A 26479-nucleotide genomic window follows, 5' to 3' on the forward strand; every position below is an offset into this window, starting at 1 on the left:
GCAGGTTTGATGCTGAGACTTCCAGGCTCTGGGGAGGAGGTCGTAACCTCCTACTATACCTTTATACCTTTGTACATTTAAAAGTTTACCGAGTCACCACCAGCCTTTTCTTCATTGGGCTAAATAATACCAGACCTTTTATTTGTTCTTCTAGATCATCATTTCATAATAGTTTAACAGTGATGGTGACTCTCCTCCAAACACCTCTGTATTTTTCAAAGGTTATAGAATGTTACAGAGAAAGGACATAGTTCAATCTCTTCATCTTTCTGTGCCTCTCCTAGATCAAGTTTCCCTAATAAAATAGGGGGGGAATCCACCCTATATTTTAGGAATCTATTTTGTTAGTTAAGGAAAAACCTGATAGTCCTGAAAGCCTGGCTTATTCTTCCTGAAATCAAATAAATGTGGAAAATAAATGTTATATTCCTGGGCTTCCCTGGTGGCGCAGTGGTTAAGAATCCGCCTGCCAGTGCAGGAGACATGGGTTCGAGCCCTGGTCTGGGAATATCCCACATGCTGCGGAGCAACTAAGTCTGTGCGCCACAACTACTGAGCCTGTGCTCTACAGCCTGTGAGCCACAACTACTGAAGCCCGCGCACCTAGAACCTGTGCTCCTCAACAAGAGAAGCCACCACAATGCACAATGCCCATGCACCGCAACGAAGAATAGCCCCCGCTCACCGCAACTAGAGAAAGCCCGTACACAGCAACGAAGACCCAACGCAGCCAACAAATAAATAAATAAGAGGGTTACCATAAATTTTTTTTAAAATCATTTTAAAAAATGTTATATTCCTGATTCAGAGGATAAAGTGCAATATTCCATCCATCTTCTGCAATTTTCCTCCAAGCTTTAAATTAAAAGAAATATAGATCCCATGAGGTTGATATAATGATATTTTCAGATACAGCACATACCAGGCCCAAACTCCTTAGTCTAATATTAGAGATCCCAACATTTATCCTTTCCAGCTTCATCTGTCAGATCTTCCTTCCTTTCACCATCTCTGCTACAGCCTCAGCCATGCCCCAGGTGGCACCAATAGAAATGCAACCAGCAGGCATTGAGAAGCATCTCGCCACCAGCAAGTAAGGTTGGTACGTCTGGACTGAGGAGCATCAGGTAACCCATGAGCTTCAGCCTATCTAGGTGACCTACTCAGCCTTAGAGCAGGTGTTAGCAAACTATGGCCCACTGCTTGTTTTTGTAAATAAAGTTTTATCAGATCACAGTCATGCCCATTCATTTATATACTGCCTGTGATGGCTTTCTCAGTATAACAGCAAAGTGGAGTACTTGTAACAGAGACCATCTCTGGTCCTCAAAGCTTGAATCTTGGCCTCTGAATCTCCAGGCACTCAAGCAGGTTGTCAACTACTTCTGTATTTTATAAATACCCTTTATATTTATTTAGGAGTGGTCCAGCTTCTCTGTCCTCACGGCAACCCAGAGAAGCTTCATCATTTAGGATTTTGGTACCCATCTAACCCAGATAACTCCCTCCCTCCTCAGGTTCGACCCTTCCAACATTGACTTTCCCCAGCCTTAGATTTGAATTCAACACCCTTTTGAAGGTGCCGATTCAAACTCTGGCAGAGACAATCCCCAAGTTTACTAGATTGAATTCTTTGCAGATAAAAACTATGTCTTATTTGCTTTTGTATATTAACATGCCTAAGAACTTAGCATGCTGCCTCACATATGGATCATATCCAAGAAAATACCTGAAGGAAATAAAAAGTTTAAGAGGAGGAAAGGAGGGAAGAAAGGAAGGAAGAGTTTGAATACACCCTTTCTGTCCTCCTCTTCTTCAGAGTCTGTCCAAATCTAATGTTTGTGTTCATTAAGAAAAAAAAACAAACATGGCCAACTTCTAGTCTATATTCGTTATAAGTTTCTCTTTCCTTATGATGACATTCACAGTTTTCAATCAAAGAACAGCACCCAACTATACACTCTCAAGACTCTTTACAGATATAAGTTCCTTTTAATCATTCTCTCTAAGAGGCTTCTCCCAATTGTTAACTAAGATTTTCAAAGGAAAAGGCCACAAGTAAAGGCCTGCATCCATTCTCTGACCAGAAATAAATACTCTTGGCTTCTTGCCCACATAACTTGCAGCAAATGCTGCTGGGTTCTCCAGGGGAAAACCAGTTTTCTAGGGCCCCGGTTCCCTGACTCCTGCTATACCCCAGAATCAAGCCCTTACTCTGACGTTCCTGTTTCTCTATAATGCGTGCTCGCACACTTACTTCTCACCTTCTCCTCAGCTCGAAGGCTCTTGATGAATTATTTCCAGGCCCTCACTTATCTGTCTTATGCTCCCTTCCCAGCTGATTGATTTATTTGTTTAGATTCCACTCCACCCCAACCCACCATCACCTGCAGAGTGGGGGTTAGGAGACGGTCTGAAAGCTCTCCCCCAACCCCATGCTGTGTGAAGTCGAGCACCAGCCTGCAGCTTGTCCCTCCACATCAGACACAGGAGGTGACTGATGCTGCACGTCAAACATTCAGTTCTCAAAGAGCCAGCAAGAGGGGTGGGAAAGTGGCATTGCTGAATGACTGTAGCAGCACAGTATTATGCAAATAATTCAGCAAGTTCCCCGTAGGCCTGCATCGGCAAGTCACAGCAAAGAGCCAATTTGCTACTGATGACTTCAGAAATGATTCTATTTATCAACAAAACCCTGGGCACACCAGAATAGCAACAGCAGCCTGAACCTAGAGACTTGGCTAAGAGGTAGTCCCTCTATGTCTGCTACTACCATTAGCAAGGTGAGTGATTATTATGACAGAGAACGCAAAAACTCTCTTTCTCTCTACGCAGATGTGTAGATGGAATGGTATGTAAAAAGAAAGGAAGAGAGGGAGGGGGAGAGGAGGATGGATGGATGGATAGTAGATAGATAAATAGACAAGTAGACGGATAGATAGATAGATAGACAGATTTTTTAATCCAGATTTCATCTCCAGGAATGTCATAAAAGGTAGCATTTACTTCTCAGTCTTACTTTGCAGATGTCAAAACTAAGGAACTATAACTTGAAGGGACTTGTCCAAGTCGATGTCCACCAACAGAGATGGAGACAGAATGATAACTCATAGATAAATTATCATTATTCTAGAGCAGTGGTTCTTAACCACAGGGTGATTTTTGCCCCACAGGGATATTTGGCAAGTCCTAGAGACAGTTTTGATTCATGACTGGGGTACAAAGGGGTAGATGTCACCAGCATCTTGTGGACTGGGGTCAGGAGTGCTGCTAAACATCGTATAATGCACAGGACAACCCCCCATGACAAAGAATTATCCAGCCAAAATGCCAAGGTTTAGAAACCTTTTTCTAGAAATGCTGTCAGTAAACTATGCTCCACTGTCTGCTTTTGTGGAACACGGTCATGCCCTATTGTTTACACATTGTCTATGGTTGCTTTTGTGCTACACCAGCAAAGTTAAGTTGTTGTGACAGAAACTCTATGGTCCACAAAGCGTAGAATAATGATTATCTGACCTTTCCTAGAGAGTTGGCTGACCTCCATTCTATAGCATAGGTTATTATTGATAGAGACCAAAAGGCACCACTTCCTTGCTGGCCAGGATATATGCACCATACAACCCAAAGGAGCACAGTTCACATAAACTCCAAGGTAAATGGAATTGTACAACTCAGTGGTCCTGTGCATAGATTGGGTAGATAAGAAGAGTGACTTATTACAAAGATAGTGCAGATCTACTAGAAAAAGTTTCCTAGGAAATCTTTCCATGGTCTCTTTGCCTGAATATCCTTCACATTCATTAAATACACCAACCCTAACTGTCTACCTCAGGCTTATCCTGATGGAATATTAGTGTCTTGATAATAGATAGCCTCTGACTTGACGATGGGATTCTACCGGGCCTACCAAGACAAAAATGACAACTTGGAAATCAGTAACAGTAGCCATCATTTAGTGAGCATCAGTATCTGCCCGGCCTTAAAGTGGAAATGCAAAAGTCCGACCTTAAAATTTACCCTGGGCGGGACTTCCCTGGTGGCACAGTGGTTAAGAACCTGCCTGCCAATCCAGGGGACATGGTCTGGGAAGATCTCACATGCCGCGCAGCAACTAAGCCCATGCATCACAACTACTGAGCCTGCACTCTAGAACCCGCGAGCCACAACTACTGAGCCCACATGCCACAATTACTGAAGCTCGCGTGCCTAGAGCCCGTGCTCTGCAACAAGAGAAGCCACCACAATGAGAAGTCCGTGCACCACAATGAAGAGTAGCCCCCGCTCACTGCAACTAGAGAAAGCCTGCGGGCAGCAACAAAGACCCAAAGCAACCAAAAATAAATAAATAAAATTTCTAAAAGAAAAATTTTACCCTGGGCTTAGCTGAACATAGAAAGGGACATTTTCCTTTGTAGAATTATGAATGTAGAGATCATTAGAAGCAAGGGCTAGTATACCTACTTCCTTTTTCACATCTTCAGAATCTGAGTCTTTGTCCTCTTCTTCCTCGCCATCATCTTCAAAATCTTCTGAGTGGGAAAAAAAAAAAAACAGAGGTGAAATGGATGAGGCTTCCCCTTTGCCTTGGATTGAGATTCTCGCCACCCAACGGTTACTACTTCCCACAAGTAAGGGGCCATTATTAAGTGTACAGGATCCCAACACACGCTTACACTTATTGGATGTGTAAATCATGTGCACATAGGCGCGTGAGAGTACTATATCATGACGTCTAAACTGCTGTCCCACACTGAATGCAAAATGAGTGCAGAATAAAATGACACGTGAATACCATTCTGGCTTCCTTCACCCAATGTAGACGTATTTATGCAATTTCTATGTAGAAGTATTTATGCAACTAACATTGCCAGAGTTTAGTGATCACATATATGCCAAAGCTGTTGTAATGTAGACAGCACCTTGATTGATTCCCTAATTTTAATATGAAGGAACTGATTTTAAACAAAAGTCCACAGAAAGCACCCAGTGTCATTGTGACAAGATGATGCCTATGGAAAATCTGTTCCCTGGAAGGAGGACAAGGTTGAAAAGCACTAGTATCTTCTGACAACAAAATCTTCTCGGAGATTGGATAATCAAACTTTCAAGTATTCTGAAATGACTTGCATGGGGGGGGGCAAAACAGCAAAAGTTTGATTTCAATTTCATCCTTAGGGCAAATTAATTCCAGAACCAGTCTGTACGGTGGAGGGACTCCATCATGAGATTACAAATAGATTTTTTTAAATCAGCTGAGATGCCTCTACAGGCATTCTATAGCTACCAGGCAAAGTGCCAACAGTTAATAATTCAGGACAAAATTAACGAGCTTGGTATTATGAAAAACTAGCTTTCTCATACATGTCTCTAATTACTTATTAGATAATCACAGTTGATCTCTTTAAAAAATTGATTCTACTTTCATCCACATTCCCCTGAAATATTATCCAAATGCAAAAGTTCATCATAAAGCTCATAACTATGAGCAAACTAAGTACAGAAGAGCTACCCGCATACTCTACCTTCAGTTAGAACATGTGGAGGTTCAGAGGCGGTGCTCCCAGGCACTGGGAAGGAATAAGCACTGCTGGCTGTGACCAAGGGAAGTGGACTCTTAGGGTAGCATTGCCTCAGGATCTGAAGCACAAGGGAGATGACAGGCTCCAGACTTTTGTCATCCAGGCAGTTCTGAACAAAGAGAAGATCATATCAGACACTGACATCTTGTGTGGAGTCCCTCTGCTATAATGCTATTTCAAGTAATGGATTACATGCAGCCTAAATGGACAGTAAATATCCTTAATGTAGAACATCTAATCTGAACATTCTAATGGAGAATTTTGTCTAACACAGGATCTGCTTTGGTCCAGTGTGTAATCTGCATTTTTATTTCTCTTTTACAGCTAACATATTATTGGAATGAATTTAGTCTGAAAATAGACTTCAGAGACTTTCAAGGGATGCTGCACCTAACGTAAAACATTGTCCAGAATAGCTGAGGGAAGAGGAGGTAATGGCATCTTCCTTCAACCATCCATGTGTCATTGTGAATTATTGCCTAAATTAGAGAGTGAGTAGCTGAATTGATAGAAGTCTTACTTTTCTCTTTCAGCTATGATCTGAAGAGAAAAATATCAAGGAAAAAGATAAAATATGAAATCAGAAGAAAGACTAAGAGAATCCCAAGTACCTAACTTAAATAACATGCTTCTTCTCAAAGCCCACAGTGGTGATCTCTCTTGGTACCTACACAAGGCAAAGAAAAATTGGGTTTGCAGATGTAACATTTTGATACTGATGGAACATGACAAGACCCTTCTTTTCAGACACTGAAAAATGTAAGAACAAGTTTACTAAATTGAGAGACAGAGAGTTGGGAGTAGTCAGTATGTCTTTGACAAAAATATGGCCATTTTCTGCAGTCTCTTAGTAAATGTTTTGTCTATTGACTTGATACAGAAAGTTGACTAATGTAAGCCTCCACTTTGGTATTCCTAAGGGGTTTCCACTAAGCTCTAAGTCCAATAAGTCATAGTAGGAGATATGGAGGATGCTTACAATATGCCACAGGGCAGTGACAATTATGCCAGGCAGGGTACCTCCAGGCCCACATTATGGGCTGCTCCACAGGAGAGAACATGGAGGAAAAACATTTAATAAAATTTAAGCCATGGATTCAAGCTACCCAAATGACTCCAAAGTAAAAAAGAAGTAAGCCAACTTTCAAAACAGAAATTTCTTAATAAAATCAACAATGCTATTTCTGAGGACGAGCTTCAAGATGGTGGAAGAGTAAGAAGTGGAGATCACCTTCTTCGCCACAAATACATCAGAAACACATGTACACGCGGAACAACTCCTACAGAACACCTACTGAACGCTGGCAGAAGAACTCAGACCTCCCAAAAGGCAAGAAAGTCCCCATGTACCTGGGTAGGGCAAAAGAAAAAAGAAAACAAAAGAATAGGGACGGGACCTGCACCAGTGGAAGGGAGCCATGAAGGAGGAAAGGTTTCCACATACTAGGAAACCCCTTCGCGGGCAGAGACTGCGGGTGGCGGAGGGGGGAAGCTTCGGAGCCGCAGAGGATAGCACAGCAACAGGGGTGCAGAGGGCAAAGCGGAGAGATTCCCGCACAGAGGATCAGTGCCGACCTGCACTCACCAGCCCGAGAAGCTTGTCTGCTCACCTGCCAGGGCGGGCAGGGGCTGGGAGCGGAAGCTTCGGCTTTGGAGGTCAGATCCCAGGGAGAGGACTGGGGTTGGCGGCGTGAACACAGCCTGCAGGGGATTAGTGCACCATGGCTAGCCGGGAGGGAATCCGGGTAAAGGTCTGGAGCTGCCGAAGAGGCAAGAGACTTTTTCTTGCCTCTGTTTCCTGGTGCGCAAGGAGAGGGGATTAAGAGCGCTGCTTAAAGGAGCTCCAGAGACGGCGCAAGCCGCAGCTAACAGCGCGGACCCCAGAGACGGGCATGAGACGCTAAGGCTGCTGCTGCCGCCACCAAGAAGCCTGTGTGCGAGCACAGGTCACTATCCACACTGCCCTTCTGGGGAGCCTGTGCAGCCCGCCACTGCCAGGGTCCCGGGATCCAGGGACAACTTCCCCGGGAGAACGCATGGCGCGCCTCAGGCTGGTGGAACGTCGCGTCGGCCTCTGCCGTCGCAGACTTGCCCCACATTCCGTACTCCTCCCTCTCCCCGGCCTGAGTGAGACAGAACCCCCTAATCAGCGGCTCCTTTAACCCTGTCCTGTCCGAGCGAAGAAAAGACACCCTCAGGCGACCTACACACAGAGGCGGGGACAAATCCAAAGCTGAACCCCGGGAGCTGTGCGAACAAAGTAGAGAAAGGGAAATCTCTCCTAGCAGCCTTAGCATCAGCGGATTAAATAGCCACAATCAACTTGATGTACCCTGCATCTCTGGAATACCTGAATAGACAACAAATCATCCCAAATTGAGGCGGTGGACTTTGGGAGCAATGATATATATATATATATATTTTTTTTTTTTTTTTTTTTTACTTTTTCTATTTTTCTGAGTGTGTATGTGTTTGCTTCTGTGTGTGATTTTGTATAGCTTTGCTTTTACCAGTTGTCCTAGGGTTCTGTCTGTCCGTTTTTTGGTGTGTGTGTGTGTTTTTGTTTTTTGGTATACTTTTTAGCGCTTGTTATCATTGGTGGATTTGTTTTTTTGTTTGATTGCTCTCTTCTTTCTTTCTTTTTCTTTATTACTTAAAAATTTTTTTTCTTATTTTTAATATTTATTTGTTATTTTTTATTTTAATAACTTTCTTTTACTTTCTTTTATTTTATTCTTTCTTTCTTTCTCTTTTTCTCCCTTTTATTCTGAGCCGTGTGGATGACAGGGTCTTGGTGCTCCGGCCAGGCATCAGGCCTGTGGCCTCTGAGGTGGGAGAGCCGAGTTCAGGACACTGGTCCACCAAAGACCTCCCAGCTCCACATAATATCAAACAGCAAAAATCTCCCAGAGATCTCCATCTCAACGCCAAGACCCAGCTCCACTAAATGATCAGCAAGCAACAGTGCTGTACACCCTATGCCAAACAACAAGCAAGACAGGAACACAACCCCACACATTAGCAGAGAGGTGGCCTAAAATCATAATAAGGTCACAGACACACCAAAACACACCACTGGACACAGACCTGCCGACCAGAAAACCAAGATACAGCCTCATCCACCAGAACACAGGCACTACTCCCCTCCACCAGGAAGCCTACACAACCAAATGAACCAACCTTAGCCACTGGGGGCAGACAACAAAAACAATGGGAACTATGAACCTGCAGCCTGTGAAAAGGAAACCCCAAACACAGTAAGTTAAGCAAAATAAGAAGAGAAAGAAACACAGAGCAGATGAAGGAGCTAGATAAAAACCCACCAAACCTAAAAATGAAGAGGAAATAGGCAGCCTACCTGAAAAAGAATTCAGAATAAGGATAGTAAAGATGATCCAAAATCGTGGCAATAGAATGGAGAAAATACAAGAAACGTTTAAAAGGGACCTAGAAGAACTAAAGAGCAAACAAACAATCGTGAACAATACAATAAATGAAACTAAAAATTCTCTAGAAGGGATCAACAGCAGAATAACTGAGGCAGAAGAACGGATAAGTGACCTGGAAGATAAAATAGTGGAAATACTACTGCAGAGCAGAATAAAGAAAAGAGAATGAAAAGAACTGAGGACAGTCTAACAGACCTCTGGGACAACATTAAAGGCACCAACATTCGAAATATACGGGTCCCAGAAAAAGAAGAGAAAATAAAGGGACTAGACTGAGAAAATATTTGAAGAGATTATAGTTGAAAACTTCCCTAATATGGGAAAGGAAATAATTAATCAAGTCCAGGAAGCACAGAGAGTCCCATACAGGTTAAATCCAAGGAGAAACATGCCAAGACACATATTAATCAAGCTATCAAAAATTAAATACAAGGAAAAAATATTAAAAGCAGCAAGGGAAAAATAACATACAAGGGAATCCCCATAAGGTTAACAGCTGATCTTTCAGCAGAAACTCTGCAAGCCAGAAGGGAGTGGCAGGACATAAGTATTAAGTGATGAAAGGGAAAAACCTACAACCATGATTACACTACCTGGCAAGGATGTCATTCAGATTCAAAGGAGAAATTAAAACCTTTACAGACAAGCAATAGCTAAGAGAATTCAGCAGCACCAAACCAGCATTACAGCAAATGCTAAAGGAACTTCTCGAGGCAGGAAACACAAGAGAAGGAAAAGACCTACAAAAACAATCCCAAGAAAATGATAATAGGAACATACATATAGATAACTACCTAAAATGGAAATGGATTAAATGCTCAACCAAAAGACATAGAATGGCTGAATGGATACAAAAACAAGACCCATATATATGCTGTCTACAAGAGACCCACTTCAGACCTAGGGTCACATACAGATGGAAAGTGAGGGGATGGAAAAAGATATTTCATGCAAAAGAAAACCAAAGGAAAGCTGGAGTAGCAATTCTCATATCAGACTAAATAGACTTTAAAACAAAGACTATTACAAGAGACAAAGAAGGGCACTACATAATGATCAAGGGATTAATCCAACAAGAAGATATAAAAATTGTAAATATTTATGCACCCAACATAGGAGCACCTCAATACATAAGGCAATTCTTAACAGCCATAAAAGGGGAAATGGACAGTAACAGAATCATAGCAGGGGACTTTAACACCCCACTATCACCAATGGACAGATCATCCAAAATGAAAATAAATAAGGAAACACAGGCTTTAAATGATACATAAAACAAGACGGACTCAATTGATATTTATAGGACATTCCATCCAAAAACAACAGAATACACTTTCTTCTCAAATGCTCATGGAACATTCTCCAGGATAGATCACATTTTGGGTCACAAATTAAGCCTTGGTAAATTTAAGAAAATTTAAATCATATCAAGTAACTTTTCCGACCACAACGGTATGAGAGTAGATATCAATTACAGGAAAAAATCTGTACAAAGTACAAACACATGGAGGCTAAACAATACACTATTTAATAAACAAGGGATCACTGAAAAAATCAAACAGGAAATAAAAAGGAACCTAAAAACAAATGACAATGAAAACACGACAACCCAGAACCTATGGGATGCAGCAAAAGCAGTTCTAAGAGGGAAGTTTAGAGCAATACAATCCTACCTTAAGAAACAAGAAACATCTCAAATAAACCACCTAACCTAACACCTAAAGCAATTAGAGAAAGAAGAACAAAACAACCCCAGAGTTAGCAGAAGGAAAGAAATCAAAAAGATCAGATCAGAAAACGAAATAAAGGAAACAATAGCAAAGGTCAATAAAACTAAAAGCTGGTTCTTTGAGAAGATAAACAAAATTGATGAACCATTAGCCAGACTCATCAAGAAAAAAAGGGAGAAGACTCAAATCAATAAAATTAGAAACGAAAAAGGAGAAGTAACAACTGACACTGTAAAAATACAAATGATCATGAGAGATTACTACAAGCAACTCTATGCCAATAAAATGGACAACCTGGACGAAATGGACAAATTCTTAGAAATGCACAACCTTCCAAGACTGAACCAGGAAGAAATAGAAAATATAAACAGACCAATGACAAGCACTGAAATTGAAACTGTGATTAAAAATCTTCCAACAGACAAAAGCCCAGGACCAGATGGCTTCACAGGCGAATTCCATCAAACATTTAGAGAAGAGTTAACACCTATGCTTCTCAAGCTCTTCTAAAATATAGCCGAGGTAGGAACACTCCCAAACTCATTCTACAAGGCTACCATCACCCTGATACCAAAACCAGACAAAGATGTCACAAAGAAAGAAAACTACAGGCCAATATCACTGATGAACATAGATGCAAAAATCCTCAACAAAATACTAGCAAACAGAATCCAACAGCACATTAAAAGGATCATACACCATGAGCAAGTGGGGTTTATCCCACTAATGCAAGGATTCTTCAATATACACAAATAAATCAATGTGATACACCATATTAATAAATTGAAGAATAAAAACCACATGATCATCTCTATACATGCAGAAAAAGCTTTTGACAAAATTCAACACCCATTTATGATAAAAACCATCCAGAAAGTAGGCATAGAGGGAACTCACCTCAACATAATAAAGGCCATATATGACAAACCCAGAGCCAACATTGTCCTCAATGGTGAAAAACTGAAACCATTTCCACTAAGATCAGGAACAAGACAAGGTTGTCCACTCTCACCACTATTATTCAGCATAGTTTTGGAACTTTTAGCCACAGCACTCAGAGAAGAAAAAGAAATAAAAGGAATCCAAGTTGGAAAAGCAGAAGTAAAACTGTCACTGTTTGCAGATGACATGATACTATACACAGAGAATCCTAAGGATGTTACCAGAAAACTACTAGAGCTAATCAATGAATTTGGTAAAGTAGGATACAAAATTAATGCACAGAAATCTCTTGCATTCCTATACAATAATGAAAAATCTGAAAGAGAAATTAAGGAAACACTCCCATTTACCATTGCAAGAAAAAGAATAAAACACCTAGGAATAAACCTACCTGAGACAAAAGACCTGTATGCAGAAAACTATAAGACACTGATGAAAGAAATTAAAGATGACACAAACAGATGGAGAGATATACCATGTTCTTGGACTGGAAGAATCAACATTGTGAAAATGACTATACTATCCAAAGCAATCTACAGATTCAGTGCAATCCCTATCAAACTACCACTGACATTTTTCACAGAAGTAGAACAAAAAATTTCACAATTTGTATGGAAACACAAAAAAACCCGAATAGCCATAGTAATCTTGAGAAAGAAATACGGATCTGGAAGAATCAGGCTCCTTGACTTCACAGTATACTACAAAGCTACAGGTATCAAGACAGTATGGTACTGGCATAAAAACAGAAATTTAAATCAATGGAACAGGATGAAAGCCCAGAGATAAACCCGTGCACATATGGTCACCTTATTTTTGATAAAGGAGGCCAGAATATACAATGGAGAAAAGACAGCCTCTGCAATAAGTAATGCTAGGAAAACAGGACATCTATGTGTGAAAGAATGAAATTAGAACACTCCCTAACACCATACACAAAAATAAACTCAAAATGGATTAAAGACCTAAATGTAAGGCCAGACACTGTAAAACTCTTAGAGGAAAACATAGGCAGAACACTCTATGACATAAATCTCAGCAAGATCCTTTTTGACCCACCTCCTAGAGAAATGGAAATAAAAGCAAAAATAAACAAATGGTACCTAACGAAACTTAAAAGCTTTTGCACACCAAAGGAAACCATAAACAAGACGAAAAGACAGCCCTCAGAATGGGAGAAAATATTTGCAAATGAAGGAACTGACAAAGGATCAATCTCCAAAATTTACAAGCAGCTCTTGCAGCTCAATATCAAAAAAACAAACAACCCAACCAAAAATGGGCAGGAGACCTAAGTAGACATTTCTCCAAAGAAGATATACAGATTGCCAACAAACACATGAAAGAATGCTCAACATCATTAATCATTAGAGAAATGCAAATCAAAACTACAATGAGATATCACCTCACTCCTGTCAGAACGGCCATCATCAAAAAATCTACAAACAATAAATGCTGGAGAGGGTGTGGAGAAAAGGCAACCCTCTTGCACTGTTGGTGGGAATGTAAATTGATACAGCCACTATGGAGAACAGTATGGAAGTTCCTTAAAAATCTAAAAATAGAACTACCATATGACCCAGCAATCCCACTCCTGGGCATATACCCTGAGAAAACCATAATTCAAAGAGAATCATGTACCACAATGTTCATTGCAGCCCTATTTACAATAGCCAGGACATGGAAGCAAGCTAAGTGTCCATCAACCGATGAATGGATAAAGAAGATGTGGCTCATATATACAATGGAATATTACTCAGGCATAAAAGGAAACGAAATTATTTGTAGTGAGGTGGATGCACCTAGAGTCTGTCATACAGAGTGAAGTAAGTGAGAAAGAGAAATACAAATACCGTATGCTAACACATATATATGGAATCTAAAAAAAAAATGGTCACAAAGAACCTAGGGGCAGGATGGGAATAAAGACGCAGACCTACTAGAGAATGGACTTGAAGACATGGGGAGGGGGAAGGGTAAGCTGGGACAAAGTGAGAGAGTGGCATGGACATATATACACTACCAAATGCAAAACCGATAGCTAGTAGGAAGCAGCCGCATAGCACAGGGAGATCATCTCGGTGCTTTGTGACCACCTAGAGGGGTGGGATATGGAGGGTGGGAGGGAGGGAGACATAAGAGGAAAGAGATATGGGCATAGATGTATACGTATTCACTTTGTTATAAAGCAGAAACTAACACACCATCGTAAAGCAATTATACTCCAATAAAGATGTTAAAAATAAATAAGTAAATGCTATTATTAAAAGAGGAAAATAAATGTTACTTAGCACGCCCCCCCCCCAAAATAAAGAATGCTATTTCCCCTTCCATGTACTCAAATAATACCAATCAGGTATCCTGAACCAACAGCAGGAAACACTGTCCAAGGAAAATAAATTCGTTGAGGCTATTTTGTCGCTGGGACTGGTCAAATAGTTTTAAGTGCTTACTGAAAATTATGAGTATCGGACAAAGAGAGAACTGGGCATGGGGGATGAAGAATGGTAAGGTAGATGACTGATCAGAGATAATGCTCTAAGCCTCAGCCTTAGGAGCTGGTGAGCCAAGCCCCAGCCAGGGAACTCAGTCAGAACTGCCAGCATTTTGGAAGCCAGGTCTGTCTGTGATTGCCATTGGTACTACTGCTGATGATGGTAACAGTGTAATGTTTTACTTGGCGTGGGATGGTGCAGGTGGAAAGCAGGTGAAAGGATGGAGTCAAGTCCAAGTGTCCTGTTTCGACTGGGCCGCACCATGAACTGAATTTGGGGGATGGAGGGAGTATTAGTATCTACAGAAACCTAGGCATTAGGGATAATGTTATATCTGGTGTCTGCTCTACTCAGGGGAAAACATTTATGAATTTAAAGATGGTCGTTGGGTCCAAGTTAATAGGAATGCCTAGATCCTTTGCCAACATTTTCCTGGTGTTAGTGGATCAGGACCAGGGCTAAGGTGAGGCAAGGAGGTGTCCCGGACACAAAATTTAAGGAGGCACTCACTCTCAGGCTCCTGCGAGTGCAGGGTCAGCACCTGTGCTGTGTATCATAAAATGACAAGACTCCAAGAAAAAGGATTCCTGTGGACCAATGGCTCAGAATTGGGGGCAAAGGTGAGATTTGTAGGCTCACTCTTCCCATGATTCCCAATAATCCACCTGCTACTTGGAAAAGATGATAAAATACAAGAGTGCTTAAAATATTCAATTCACATTTAACATCTTTGCGTTAGCTTTGGGATGACAAATACCCTACTTTCATGATACATATGCACGACAGAGTAGAGCACGCAGCTCAGATCCCAGAGCAAGACTACCTGAATTCAAATCCTGGGCTGACGATTGCTAACTACTGTACAACCCTGGCAAGTTACTACACCTCTCTGTGCTGCCGCTTCCTTATCTGTAAAGAGGAAATCATACCAGAACCTCTCTCATAAGGTTGTGTCTGAATTAAATGAGTTACAGGTAAGGTGAGTGCCTAATAGTAAGCATTCTGTAAGCTTTAGCTAGTAGGATGCCAGGAGGCATCATTAGGGTCATAAAACCGTATAAGAATCTGCAAAGAGGACCTTAGGAGACCACTGCTAATTCAGGGCAGAGTCCTAGCAATAATCCCCACAGTAAAAAAATGAGACATTCTAGTGGAAGAGGAGCCTGAGGAAGAAACAAGAGTCCTGGGTTTAAGCTCTGCTTCTCACGAGCCAAAGCCATCAGTATCTCCTGCCTCGGCTCCCACAGTCTGACTCCTCCCCTTGCCCTCCTGCCTCTCCCTCCTTCTCTTGGGCCCTTGGAGACTCTCCTCTCCAAAGGGCAGCCAGAATGATCCTTGAAAAGCATAAATCAGTTTGAATGGGTGCAGAGTTTCAGTTTTTCAGGATGAAGAGTTTTGGAGATTAGTTATACAAGAGCGTGAAGCTATTTACCACTGAAATGTACACTGAAAAATGGCTAAGATGGTCAATTTTATGTTATATGGATTTTGCCACTATTAAATTTTTTAAATTTTTAATGAAAAATAAAAAGCATAAATCATATTGTCTCCCCTGCTTCAAACCTAAAAAAAATAAAATAAAATCTGAATTCCTTTTCATGCTCTAGAAAACTCTACATGATCTGGTCTTCACAAACTCTCCAAATCTGTCTTCCCCCTTCTTTGTACCTGCTTAAAATCTGATGGAATAAAACTCAAATTCCTTATCATGGTTCAGTATGCTCTAGACACTCTGGTCCCACCTATGTCTCCAGCTTCACATCATTTCTCCCCACTTTTCCTGCCCATGCTTCTGCCCCACCCCCGACCCCACCACCTGAGGGCCTTCACATTTGCCTTTTTTACCCTCTCCCTGGAGCCCTCATACCAGACCTTCACAACACTGGTTCTTTCTTGTCATTCAGGTTTCAGCTCTGAAGATTGCTCTTCCATGCCAGCCTTAGAGTGGCCCCTCTCCTTCCTCTCTCTCCAGAAACTCTTTGAACATAGATGGGCATATTCTAAGGTCCAGAACAGATGTGGTGTAGCTTCAATTTAGGACTGTCTTAGATGGAAACACCTTTGGTTTGGGACCTTCTGGTTCATTCTTGTCCAGGTCTTTCCCTCTTGCCTGACTCTCCAGAATGTCTTAGTGGTTCCACTAGTGGTACACTGCTTTCCTCTCCAGTCTGTACCTCCTGGCTAACTCCTTGCACTTCTGTGCACAAACCAAGTTTTTCAAGCACTCTGCTTTAACTCAAATGTCAATGACTTCTTTCTCGAAGCCTTCTCTGGTCAGCCAAGACCACCCAGAGCTCTCCTTCCTCTGCATGGCTTTGCCAGTTCCACTCTGGCATCCCACTTGCTGCCTATACTGCAGTGATCCTGATTTCCCCTGTAGGACAGCAGGTGTCCTGAGGAGGATGGGAACTCTAATCACCTTCCTCTTTGAACTCCCTACCTAACCCCAATAGCTTTCACAAAGCGGAAGCTCAGGAAACATTGACTGAATAAACAGTAAATGATCTCCAATTACCCTGACCTCCAGAGTATCGAGCTCCTGATTCCCAAGTGGGTGACATTCCCTTTAGGACTCAGCCCTTCCTTCTGTAGATCCACAATGCTGGGGTAATCAGTCCTGTGGACAAAAAGGGTCCTGATGAATCAAGACCTGGCCTGCCATGCTTTCTGAGCATATGACAGTAGCTGCAACTTTTTCAAAGGCTATCAGAGTTTATTCTAGTGGTTCTCAAAGTGAGGGCCCCAGACCAGCAGCATTAACATCAACTGAGTACTTGGTAGAAATGTAGAATCAGATCTACTCAGATCTAATGATTAGAAACCCTAGGAGCGGGGTCCAGCTATCTGTGTATTAACAAGCCCTCTAAGAGATTGTGACACACCGTCAAGTTTGAAAACCACCAATCTTAGCAATGTTTTTGGTCTCTGAAGCTGTTCTAGCTCCAGAGAGTGGCCCCTTTACCTGATTATTTCATACAAGTTTGTTCCACCTGCAATTACCCCTTTCTCCAAATTGATAACGATCTCAAACTGTTTCAGGGCATCCTTGCAGGGGTTTGTTTTTAACGTTACATCCAAACTGTCAGCCTTCTTTCTCCTTCCTCATACAAAGCTCCAACAAGATCCCGTTAAGTTACACAGCAGCCTCACTGCATTATGGACAATCTGATCCTCTGAACGTTTAAAGGATGCTCAGGGGAAAGGCTGTGGGACCCAGGAAACAAAGAGGTGGGGTTATTGAGAGAGAATCATGGCAAGCAGTGGCCTCAGCAGGAAGGCAAAGAACAATATGATGGGCAAAGTCTGTGGGAAGGACTCAAAGAGAGTTCTTTCTCAGTCACTCTCATGCCCGGTAGGCTTGCAATTACACCGCAAGCACCGATAAAAATAGTAAAGGACTGTGGTTTTCAAAGTGTGACCCAGACCAGCAGTATCAACATCACTTAGGAATTTGTTAGAAACACAACTTCTCAGGACCATCCCAGACCTACTGAATCAGAAACTCTGAGGATGGGGCCCTTGCAGCCATGTAGGTGGCTTTGATCACACTTAACTTAGAGAACCTCTGGTCCAGTGGACAGAAATACGGACTGTTGAGTAAGACCATCAGTTTCAAATCCTTTGGAATGCTGAAATCAGAAAGTCTGCATAAACTGCTATGCCGGCCCTAAGCCATAGTAAGCATTCAAGACAAATCTCATTCCCTTGTCCTCTTCCTCCTTTTCTTCTTCTTCCTCCTCTTCTTCATTTTCATTGTCATCTCCATCAGCTGCAGTAGCAGCAGTAGAAGCAGCATAATCTGCAATAGCTACTGAAATGACATCCCTAGATCCAAGGTTCCCCAGTTGGCCATCCTGTGACTCACGCATCTTCTCTGGCAGGAGAGGGGAGAGAATGGATGGGCAGCTCTAACTCCAGCACAGCTGCAAGGGCACCTGTGCTCAGAGCACTCAGCCCGGGTGCTGGGAAGCTTTTCAGGCAGGAGAAACCTGGCCACCAAGCGCAGATTCTGCCTCTGCTCACATCCTGCTTCCATTCCCAACAGTAATTGGAGGCCGGGAGCTCATTGTAAATTTGCTTAATTGAGCAGTTGAGGTCTTTATTGTCCTGCTGAGGAACTGCTTATAAAAGCCTGCTTCTGGGCTCACAGCCCCTTTCATGCCTGTGCTTCACTTGGTATTTTCTCCACTCTCTTCTTGTCATTGACCTGTACCTCTGGGATCACCATCTTTTCCCTGTATTGCTCTTTTAATTGTTTTTTTTTTTTTTTTGGTTTGTTTGTTTGTTTGTTTTTTTAACACAGATCAGAAAAACAGTCAATAATGCAGAGGGCGGGGGCAGAGGAGCTGGCTAAAGCACACGAGCCAGAGTTGGGGGATTCTAGGCGTCAGCAATACACGGGGAGTTTCACGAAGGCTGGGAGAGATTCGAGATTTGGGGGACACAGGCTTACAAAGTATGGTGAAGCTTGGAAAAATTCAAAGCACTTCCTCATCCAGAGGAATAGAATGGAAAATGTAGCTATTTCATGACCCAGAAGCTCTGAAAGCTGTAATGATGGAGAGAAACCCAGAGGCGATAGCAGACAGAAAATTAGATATTGGTTTGCAGTGCAGTATTATGTCATTGTTTAGAGGAGGGGAAAAAAGCCTTTTCTAAAAAAATGGTTAGAGTCTACAGATGCCGTGGTTGGAAAACGGCACTCTCGTTGACCGCTTCATTACCTCAGATGTACTCAGGCGCAGAGAAATTGGAGGGTGTCCGGAGAGAAGCAACGAGACCACTGAAAGTAGTGCAGAGACTGACTAACACGAAGACAGCAAGGAACACGGTGTGTGTGAAGCACGGCTGCCTTGGGCCCAGGAGAGGTTTGGTGAGCAGATGACGGGTATTTGGGAGATACTCACATCACCCACGGAGAACGTATAGGTAGCCTCGCATGATGGTGTTTAAATCAGCCCTAATCACGTGAAAGTAAGGCATTTATTATTTGGTTGAAATCCAGGAAACCCTAGACACTTATTCCACTGGGGTGCAGGTAAGTGACAGCCCTTATAGGTGCCACTCCCTTTGTCTGGGATGCTCTTCCTCTTAAACTTGGCATGACAGACTCCTTCAATAATTCAGGTCTCAGCTTAGGTGTCACCTGCTCAGAGGAGACTTGATCTCTCTAAGAGAAGACCTTCTCCCTGCATATGTAAAAGTCACTGTAGACCTGTGCCCTTCCTCTGTTGATTTCACAGAGCAATATGAAATTATCCTCCAGATTGAATTCTTTGCTTCCTTAGTGTCCAACTCTCTGGTGGAATGCTTGCCCCAAAAGATCAGGGGTCTCGTCTATCATATTCACCACTAGGTCCCCCAAACTAATTATTATTCCAATAACCACTCACACTCATAAAGCAGTTAAGTCATGGCAAGAACGCTGCTAACATAGACATGTCTATGTTAACTTATTCAGGCCACGCGAAAACCTAGATTTTATCACTTCTATTTTTTTTAAGAAGAAACTTGAGTCCCAGAGAAGGTGGGTGACTTTTCTAAAGTTGCACAGCTATAGGTGCTAGGGCTGGGATCTGAAGCCAGGTTCTGTAGCTTTAAAATCAACACTCTTAATCACTGCACTAGCCAGTGTGTACCCAACTAATATGTATTGAATACATGAGTCAATCAGTACATAAGCGAGTGAAGGAATGAGGATTTGAGTCCAGAACATCTGCCCAGAGCAGGAAGCAAGAAACATATTGAGGTTTCCCAACTTTAGTGAAGGTGAGTCCTAAATGACGGCCTTCAGGAATCACCCAGGTGTCATCCAGCTGCAGAGATAATCCCCATGCTGATTACCTGTGTGGTGCTGAAAAGGATCTCCATGCCCTGAGCTGCCCGGAAGGCCTCCCTGCCAGACCGGAGGTTGGCAATATGCCTGAGGCAAAGCAGAAGCGCCCTGCGGATCAGCATGTAGGAATTGGTCGTGTCATGGCTGTGCCAGTCCTGATGCAGCCGGAGCAAGATGGCGACATAGCCTCTGTTCACTGCCCTGCGGCTGTTAGACTCTGAAACCAATGGGAAAAGACAATGTCAATCACAGGCTAGCCATACCGGCCTGAGGATGTCCCAGTGTACCTCCCACAAGATACTAATCCATCATAAAGGGAATGATAATAACTTTCCATTGGAGAAAACTGGCAGATATCACCTTAATCAAGTGACCAAAGTCAACATCAGCAGATAAGATGCCCTGAGAAAGACACACCATCGCTTTAGCATCACTTCAGCATCGCTTCAGCATCACTTCAGCATCGTTTCTATGATTTTCCTGCCCCAAAATGCATAACCTAAATGTTACTACGAGGAAAATCAGCAAACCCAAAATGAGGGACATGCTGCAAAATATCCAATCTATACTTTTCAAAAATGTCAAGGTCATGAAAAGCAAAAAAAAAACAAAAAAAAACAAACAGGAATTGAGCTAACAGAGACTAAAAAGACATGGCACATCAGTATGATATATAATTATAATTTAGATCCTGGACCAGAAAACAATTTTTTTTTCTTTTGCTACATAAGGCGTTAGTGACGCAATTGGTAAAATATGAATAAAGTGTTTAGATTAACCCATAGTATTGTATAAATGTTTATTGTCAGATTTTGATAAACTATTATATGTTTATGTAAGTGAATATTCTTGTTTTTATGAAATTCGCCATTGTGAATGTCTATAACATTCTCAAATAGTTCAGAAAAAGGATAATAGTGTGTGGGGAGAGAGAAGAAAGGAGGTGGGGGGAATCCACGGGATTTCCATTCCTCTTTCCTAAGCTTCAGTAGACTTGGGATATTATCATTTGGGTTGAGCAAACTATAAGGCTTAGGTTGGAAAGGAGAGGACCCTGAGTGACAGACATAATGTCAGGAAGGCTGCCATGTGTAACAGATGCGTCGGGTGTTTTACCTAAAGAGAACGGAAGCCAGATCATCAAGGGGTTGGCTCCGTCCAGGAAGGGAACTCCTCAGGCTCAAGGCTACCCAAGAAGGAGCTGGTCTCTATGTGGTAATGAGCAACGTGGCACCAAAAACATCCAGAAAGAGGTTGGAAGTCCATCCAGCAGGGATGTGAGGACAGGGCTTCCTTACATCTGACAGGGAGCTGTAGTAGCATGCTCTTACAGTTCCCTTCCCCTCTTTCACACCATGACTACCCCCTTGTTAGTTGAATGACCCTGCGTGAGACCTCCCATGAGACCCCTCTGATGGGTGAATGATTTCTTCATTTTTCCATTATGAAGAAAGAAAGGGGGAAGAATGGTCCAATATACCTCTCTCAAGAGTCCACATATACCACTTTTCATGTTAAACTCCTCTGCCTACAGGGTTGGCGGACAGACCAGTTCAGGTCTACCCAGTAGATGGGGAGACAGATACTCTCTGGATCCTGGTCCTCTCTACCCCTGTGGACTAGGTACCCCGAAGAACTCTAACAGGCTGACTCTCAGGAACAAACGCCCACATCTTGCAGCTCTGCCCTCTCACGACTGCATTTCTCCATTATCCATACTGTTCATGCTGGTTTATGAGACAATCTATGTTTCTGGCCGAGCATGTGAGAGAGAGATCCCCTGAGCTGTAACTGGATAAGCAAAATTTCAGCTCCAAGTCAGATTTTTTCCTAAGACCATATAAGTACATGTGAGTGAAACGATAACATGGAAATTCAGTGCTTTATTCCAGAAGGGTTTTATCATAATATTAATGGAATTCTCCTTTTCTTCCACTTGTTTGTCAAATTCTAAATTGTCAGGCTTGACTGAGCCCCACTGAAATTTTTGACCCATTTATGCAGTTGGTTTTATTTTTTTTTTCACTTTTTACAACATCTCATTCAGCGATGACCCTAAATTGAGAGCCATGAGCTTTATTCACTCCATGATGTGTTTGTGGAAGGTTGAAATCACCTTCATTACCTCCTTTAATGAATTATTCTTTCGTATCAAAAATATTTCTCTCCTCGGCTGATCCCGGCCACAAAGCACTGGACTTCTTTACTGCCTAAATGAGGTTCCAGCCTATCCAATATCTCATGTTTAAAAGAAAGTTGAGGATTAGGTAGGAGGTATTAAAGGAAACTATTGCCTGCTGAAAAGAAGACAGAATGGCAAAAACAGTGCATGGAGGTCGCATGGGCAGTGGGAGGTTAACTTTTGTCTTTTATCTATGTTAAGGGTATGAGACTAATAATGTGTTATCCTCATGACTTTCATCTCCCACTTCTGGGGGAGGGGGAGGGAGATAACGAGAAAAAAGTCTTTAATTGTCTGAGAGGAAAATCCCTTATCAGATCCCAATGATTTTATTCACCATTTTCTGTTAATCTTCAACAAGCTGTCATGTTTACTAACATCGAAAATAGCTACACCTCCTCCCCCAACCCCTACCCTAAATCAGTCAGTCTTTCTCTGTGAACAGCTTGGGAGTTTTGCAAAAGTCAATATGCACCTGAAACCCGACAAGAGATCCATCAAGCTGAACAAATGTAGAGGGGAGCCGAAGAATGAAATGAGGGTCACTGGGATCTGCAACTTGCAGGAGTTTGAGAAGATCTGAGGGGAGGACAGTGCTTCTCTCAGGGAGACCACATAGGAAGGAGAAGATGTGGGGTTTCATACATTCCTTTGGGTGAGCTCAGGGTTTGGAGGCCAGAGAAGATCCCCAGACCAGCCGTACTACTTTAGTCTGTTTATGTCAATGGCTTCTTCCTAAGATTTCCTTGGAAAAAGAGTTCCTGTTCCTTAATTTTTTTTTAAAATTTCCGAAACAGATTGGTTTATGTTAAACTGGTTGGAGGATGGGGTGGAATGGACAGAGAGGACTTCTGAGGACCTTTAATTTAACAGCTCACCTCCACCCCCTTCCCCATCCAAAGGCGCTCTCCATGCCCCCTTGTCTCCATCAGCCCCTCCCTGGCAGCCTCCTGCTGAAGTTCTTATCTGGCCAGTTTTCCTGTGGCAAATCTGCATCCTTGTCCTCTCCAATTTATCCTCTTAAGTTCTACTCTTTCTACCTGCCTTTCCAGATTTTATCCTCCTGAAGTCATATTTGTAGCTAATTCTCAATCTAAAATGTGATCTCACGCTCTCCTTATTTTTTTACCCCAGGTATTTCTTCACAGAGGTTCGAATGTTTTCTTTAGTGCAGACCCCACTGATGCAGCAGATTTTTACATTCATGAAGAAAGAATAAAAAAATGAAGGGAATATGCCAAGATATCAATAGTACTTATGAGGGAGGAAAATATTGATGATTCTATTTGCTTTGGATTTTTTTAGACTAGACTTAGACTTTTCTGTAGTTTTTATTCTCCACATCCTCTGCAATGAACTTTGACAATCAAGAAGAAAAAAGACAGGTTACCCTTTGACAGGAAGTCCGTAGTCTATAGGCCATGCCATGTTGTAAGTGCTTGTGGGCAGGACAAGCAGTCCCCAGGTTGCCATAGCAACCAATTCACCTTAACCCATCCCTTTCGAAAGTGAATTACCTACCTTGCCCCTGAAGGTATTTGAGAGCATGATCATCTCTATAAAGATGTTTGTCTTTTAACAGGAAAGTCCAGACACCTTCAAGACTCAAAGACTGGATTTCTCATGGGGAATTTCCAGCCCCATGACAGGTTGGTGGAGAAGTGCTTGGTGACCCAGATTATAATACCTGCAAGCAACCCAACGCTTTGCCACTTTTATTGGGCAAAACCAGAGGAAATTTCCATGACTGCTCTTTGTTTCCCATATCTGAGAATTTCATCACCCCTTTTAGAGTAAAGAGATAGCTTGAAGTGGAGGAAAAGTGGGAACCTGCAGCAGAGGAATGAGCTGGATGCTTTCACAACCACAGCTCTAGGAATGAGACATACAAATTTGTGCAGACCTCCAAACTCATCTTTACTATCCTTGTGTACCCTTCACTGCCTTGCCGGGCAGACCCTTCAGCTGTCAGCTTTCTTTCTGGAGTTCTTGCACATGGCTGTGACCTCCACTGCTTTCTAGCTGTGTGACCTTGAGCATGTTACTTCACAGCTCTTGTCAGTAAGTCTTTATCTAAAAAACAAACAAACAAACAAAACTGATAACAGTCCCTTCCTTGTGGAGCTGTTGAGAGAATTAAATGAGATAATATATATAAAGTAGATAGCTCATGCCTGGAACGTAATAAGCACTCAATACTTGTTGCCTATTATAATTGCCATCATCAACATGATAAGCATCATCTATTTACTATTCCAACTCCGCCTCTGTAATTTTGGACAACAAACCGCCAAATGCTCAGGACATGAACAGATTCCTTTGGACAGCCTCACTGCAAGAATAGGAGCGCCAGGATCACATAGTTGTTGATCTGCATTTTGGCTCTATCATTTATCAGCTGTGTAACCTTGTTTAAGTTACTAAGTCTTTCTGGACTACATGTCCATCATCTGCAAATATTAAAGCAAGATAAAAGAGAGATAACTAAAGCATCACCCTTACAAGTCCATTATAAGGAATGAATGCATAGCGTAGCAGCTGGCATCAAGTATGTGCTCAATAAATGATAATCCCTTCCCCAGAAGGATGACGTTCAAACTTCAAATTCACTTCACTAGTGAGAATAGCCCAAGGAAAAGTTTCAAAATAAGTAAAATTTATAACCACAGTCCTTCAATCCCCATGTAATGTAATCGATTTCTCATCCCAAATGCCCACACATCTCACATAGCTGCCTATCTGTCCTTAGACACCCCAAACATACATACCAAGGACCATTCCCCCACGTTATCCTAGGAGCCCTTACAGACAATGTCCATAATGTAGCACTTTTTAGTTCCCCTCTCTGACCAACTTTACCCGAGTTGGGTCCCATTACACTAAAGCTTTTTTAGAAGACTGGGTAGTGCTGTAAGATCCTCTTGATTGATAATGGTTAAGTGTTTAATAACTCACCCTTGCTTTTGATAAGCACATACACGAGTAAGAATAAATACAAGGATTCGAGGTTCTCATCGTTCTTAAGAACAGAAACCACCTTCAGCCACATAGCATAGTAGGACATTACTATCCGAAGAAATTCTTGCCCGGGAAGATTAAATAGTTTTAGTAAACAGATTTATTTCCTTCTGTTTCAGGAACTTCATGAAAATTCATTCATATGAACTATTGACAATTCAGCTAGCCCTTTTCAGGACTGTGGCCCCCTTCTCATAAGAGAAGACCACTCAGCTGGGCTTATCAAACATCCCTCCCCAAGGTTTGCCTCCAAACCCTCTCCTCACTGGATCCCCCAACTGAGCAATTATATCACAAACACTGCCTGATCTTCATCGGGACTCCACATGCAAATACCCACCTGGAGCCACAGCACTCGCACCGTATAATATCCCACCCTAGAAATCCCCCTTTGGAGACATTACTACAACCCAAGATAATGGTGACCTTAACTACAGCAAACAATCCACTGCCCTCTGCAACAGTGCTCTTTTCAGGGAGTCAATTTAGAAGATGTTTCTGGACAAAGCAGGCTTTTACCAAGACTTCTAAATCATATTACATGAACAATAAGCTGTCTGTTTTGCCACTGTAACACCAGTTACAGTTACTGTGTATTTATTTACTGAATGTTTCCTATGTGCTCAGCATTGGGCTAATCATTTTACATGATCATCTCATTTATCTCATGGAAATGCTTGAAGATAAGCATTATTTGCCTCCTCTTACAAATGAAGACACAGAGGCTGAGAAGTTAAATAACTTATTCAAGTCCTGAGAGCTTATAAATGGCACGTGGAGAATTCAAATGGAATCCCCCATCTGCCTCCAAAGCTGACATCCCACATCATTATCCCCAGGGCTGGTTTGTACAGATTACACTGTTTTGTATTCAGATAAAGACCTTTAACAGTTACCAGGAGAACCAGCTTCTTGAGGAGGGTTTCCGAAAGGCTGAAGGAGATGAAGTCCCTGGAACAGCTGAGGTGCTTGAGGGGCGCGGCTTTCAGCCAAATCGAACCTGGCACGGTCCCTCCGGCCAGTCGCCCTCCTCTGTCTTCTCTGCTCCCTCCCAGGCCCCTAAATTGTGGCGAAAGTTGATTTTTAACAGTAGACTCAAGAAGGTTTAAAGAGCCAAGGGCTTCCCTGGTGGCGCAGTGGTTGAGAATCCGCCTGCCAATGCAGGGGACACGGGTTCGAGCCCTGGTCTGGGAAGATCCCACATGCCGTGGAGCAACTGGGCCCGTGAGCCACAGCTACTGAGCC

The 26479-nt window shown here is 42.4% G+C and overlaps 1 protein-coding gene across 1 annotated transcript in view; it reads right to left on the reverse strand.

Moving 5' to 3' along the window:
- Nucleotides 1-26479, reverse strand: part of AGBL1 (ATP/GTP binding protein like 1) — a gene marked incomplete at its 5' end in the record, with an annotated part of 782586 nt that overhangs the window by 668144 nt on the left and 87963 nt on the right. Inside the window, 3 exons of the mRNA XM_029237077.1 lie at nt 4465-4532; nt 5526-5691; nt 20043-20251. Coding sequence (XP_029092910.1) covers nt 4465-4532; nt 5526-5691; nt 20043-20251 — 443 coding nt within the window. The remainder of the gene's footprint in view (nt 1-4464; nt 4533-5525; nt 5692-20042; nt 20252-26479) is intronic.

The sequence above is a fragment of the Monodon monoceros genome, unplaced genomic scaffold (genome assembly GCF_005190385.1).
Source record: "Monodon monoceros isolate NGI ecotype Baffin Bay Population unplaced genomic scaffold, NGI_Narwhal_1 Super_Scaffold_21, whole genome shotgun sequence".
NCBI classification, from domain to species: Eukaryota; Metazoa; Chordata; class Mammalia; order Artiodactyla; family Monodontidae; genus Monodon; species Monodon monoceros.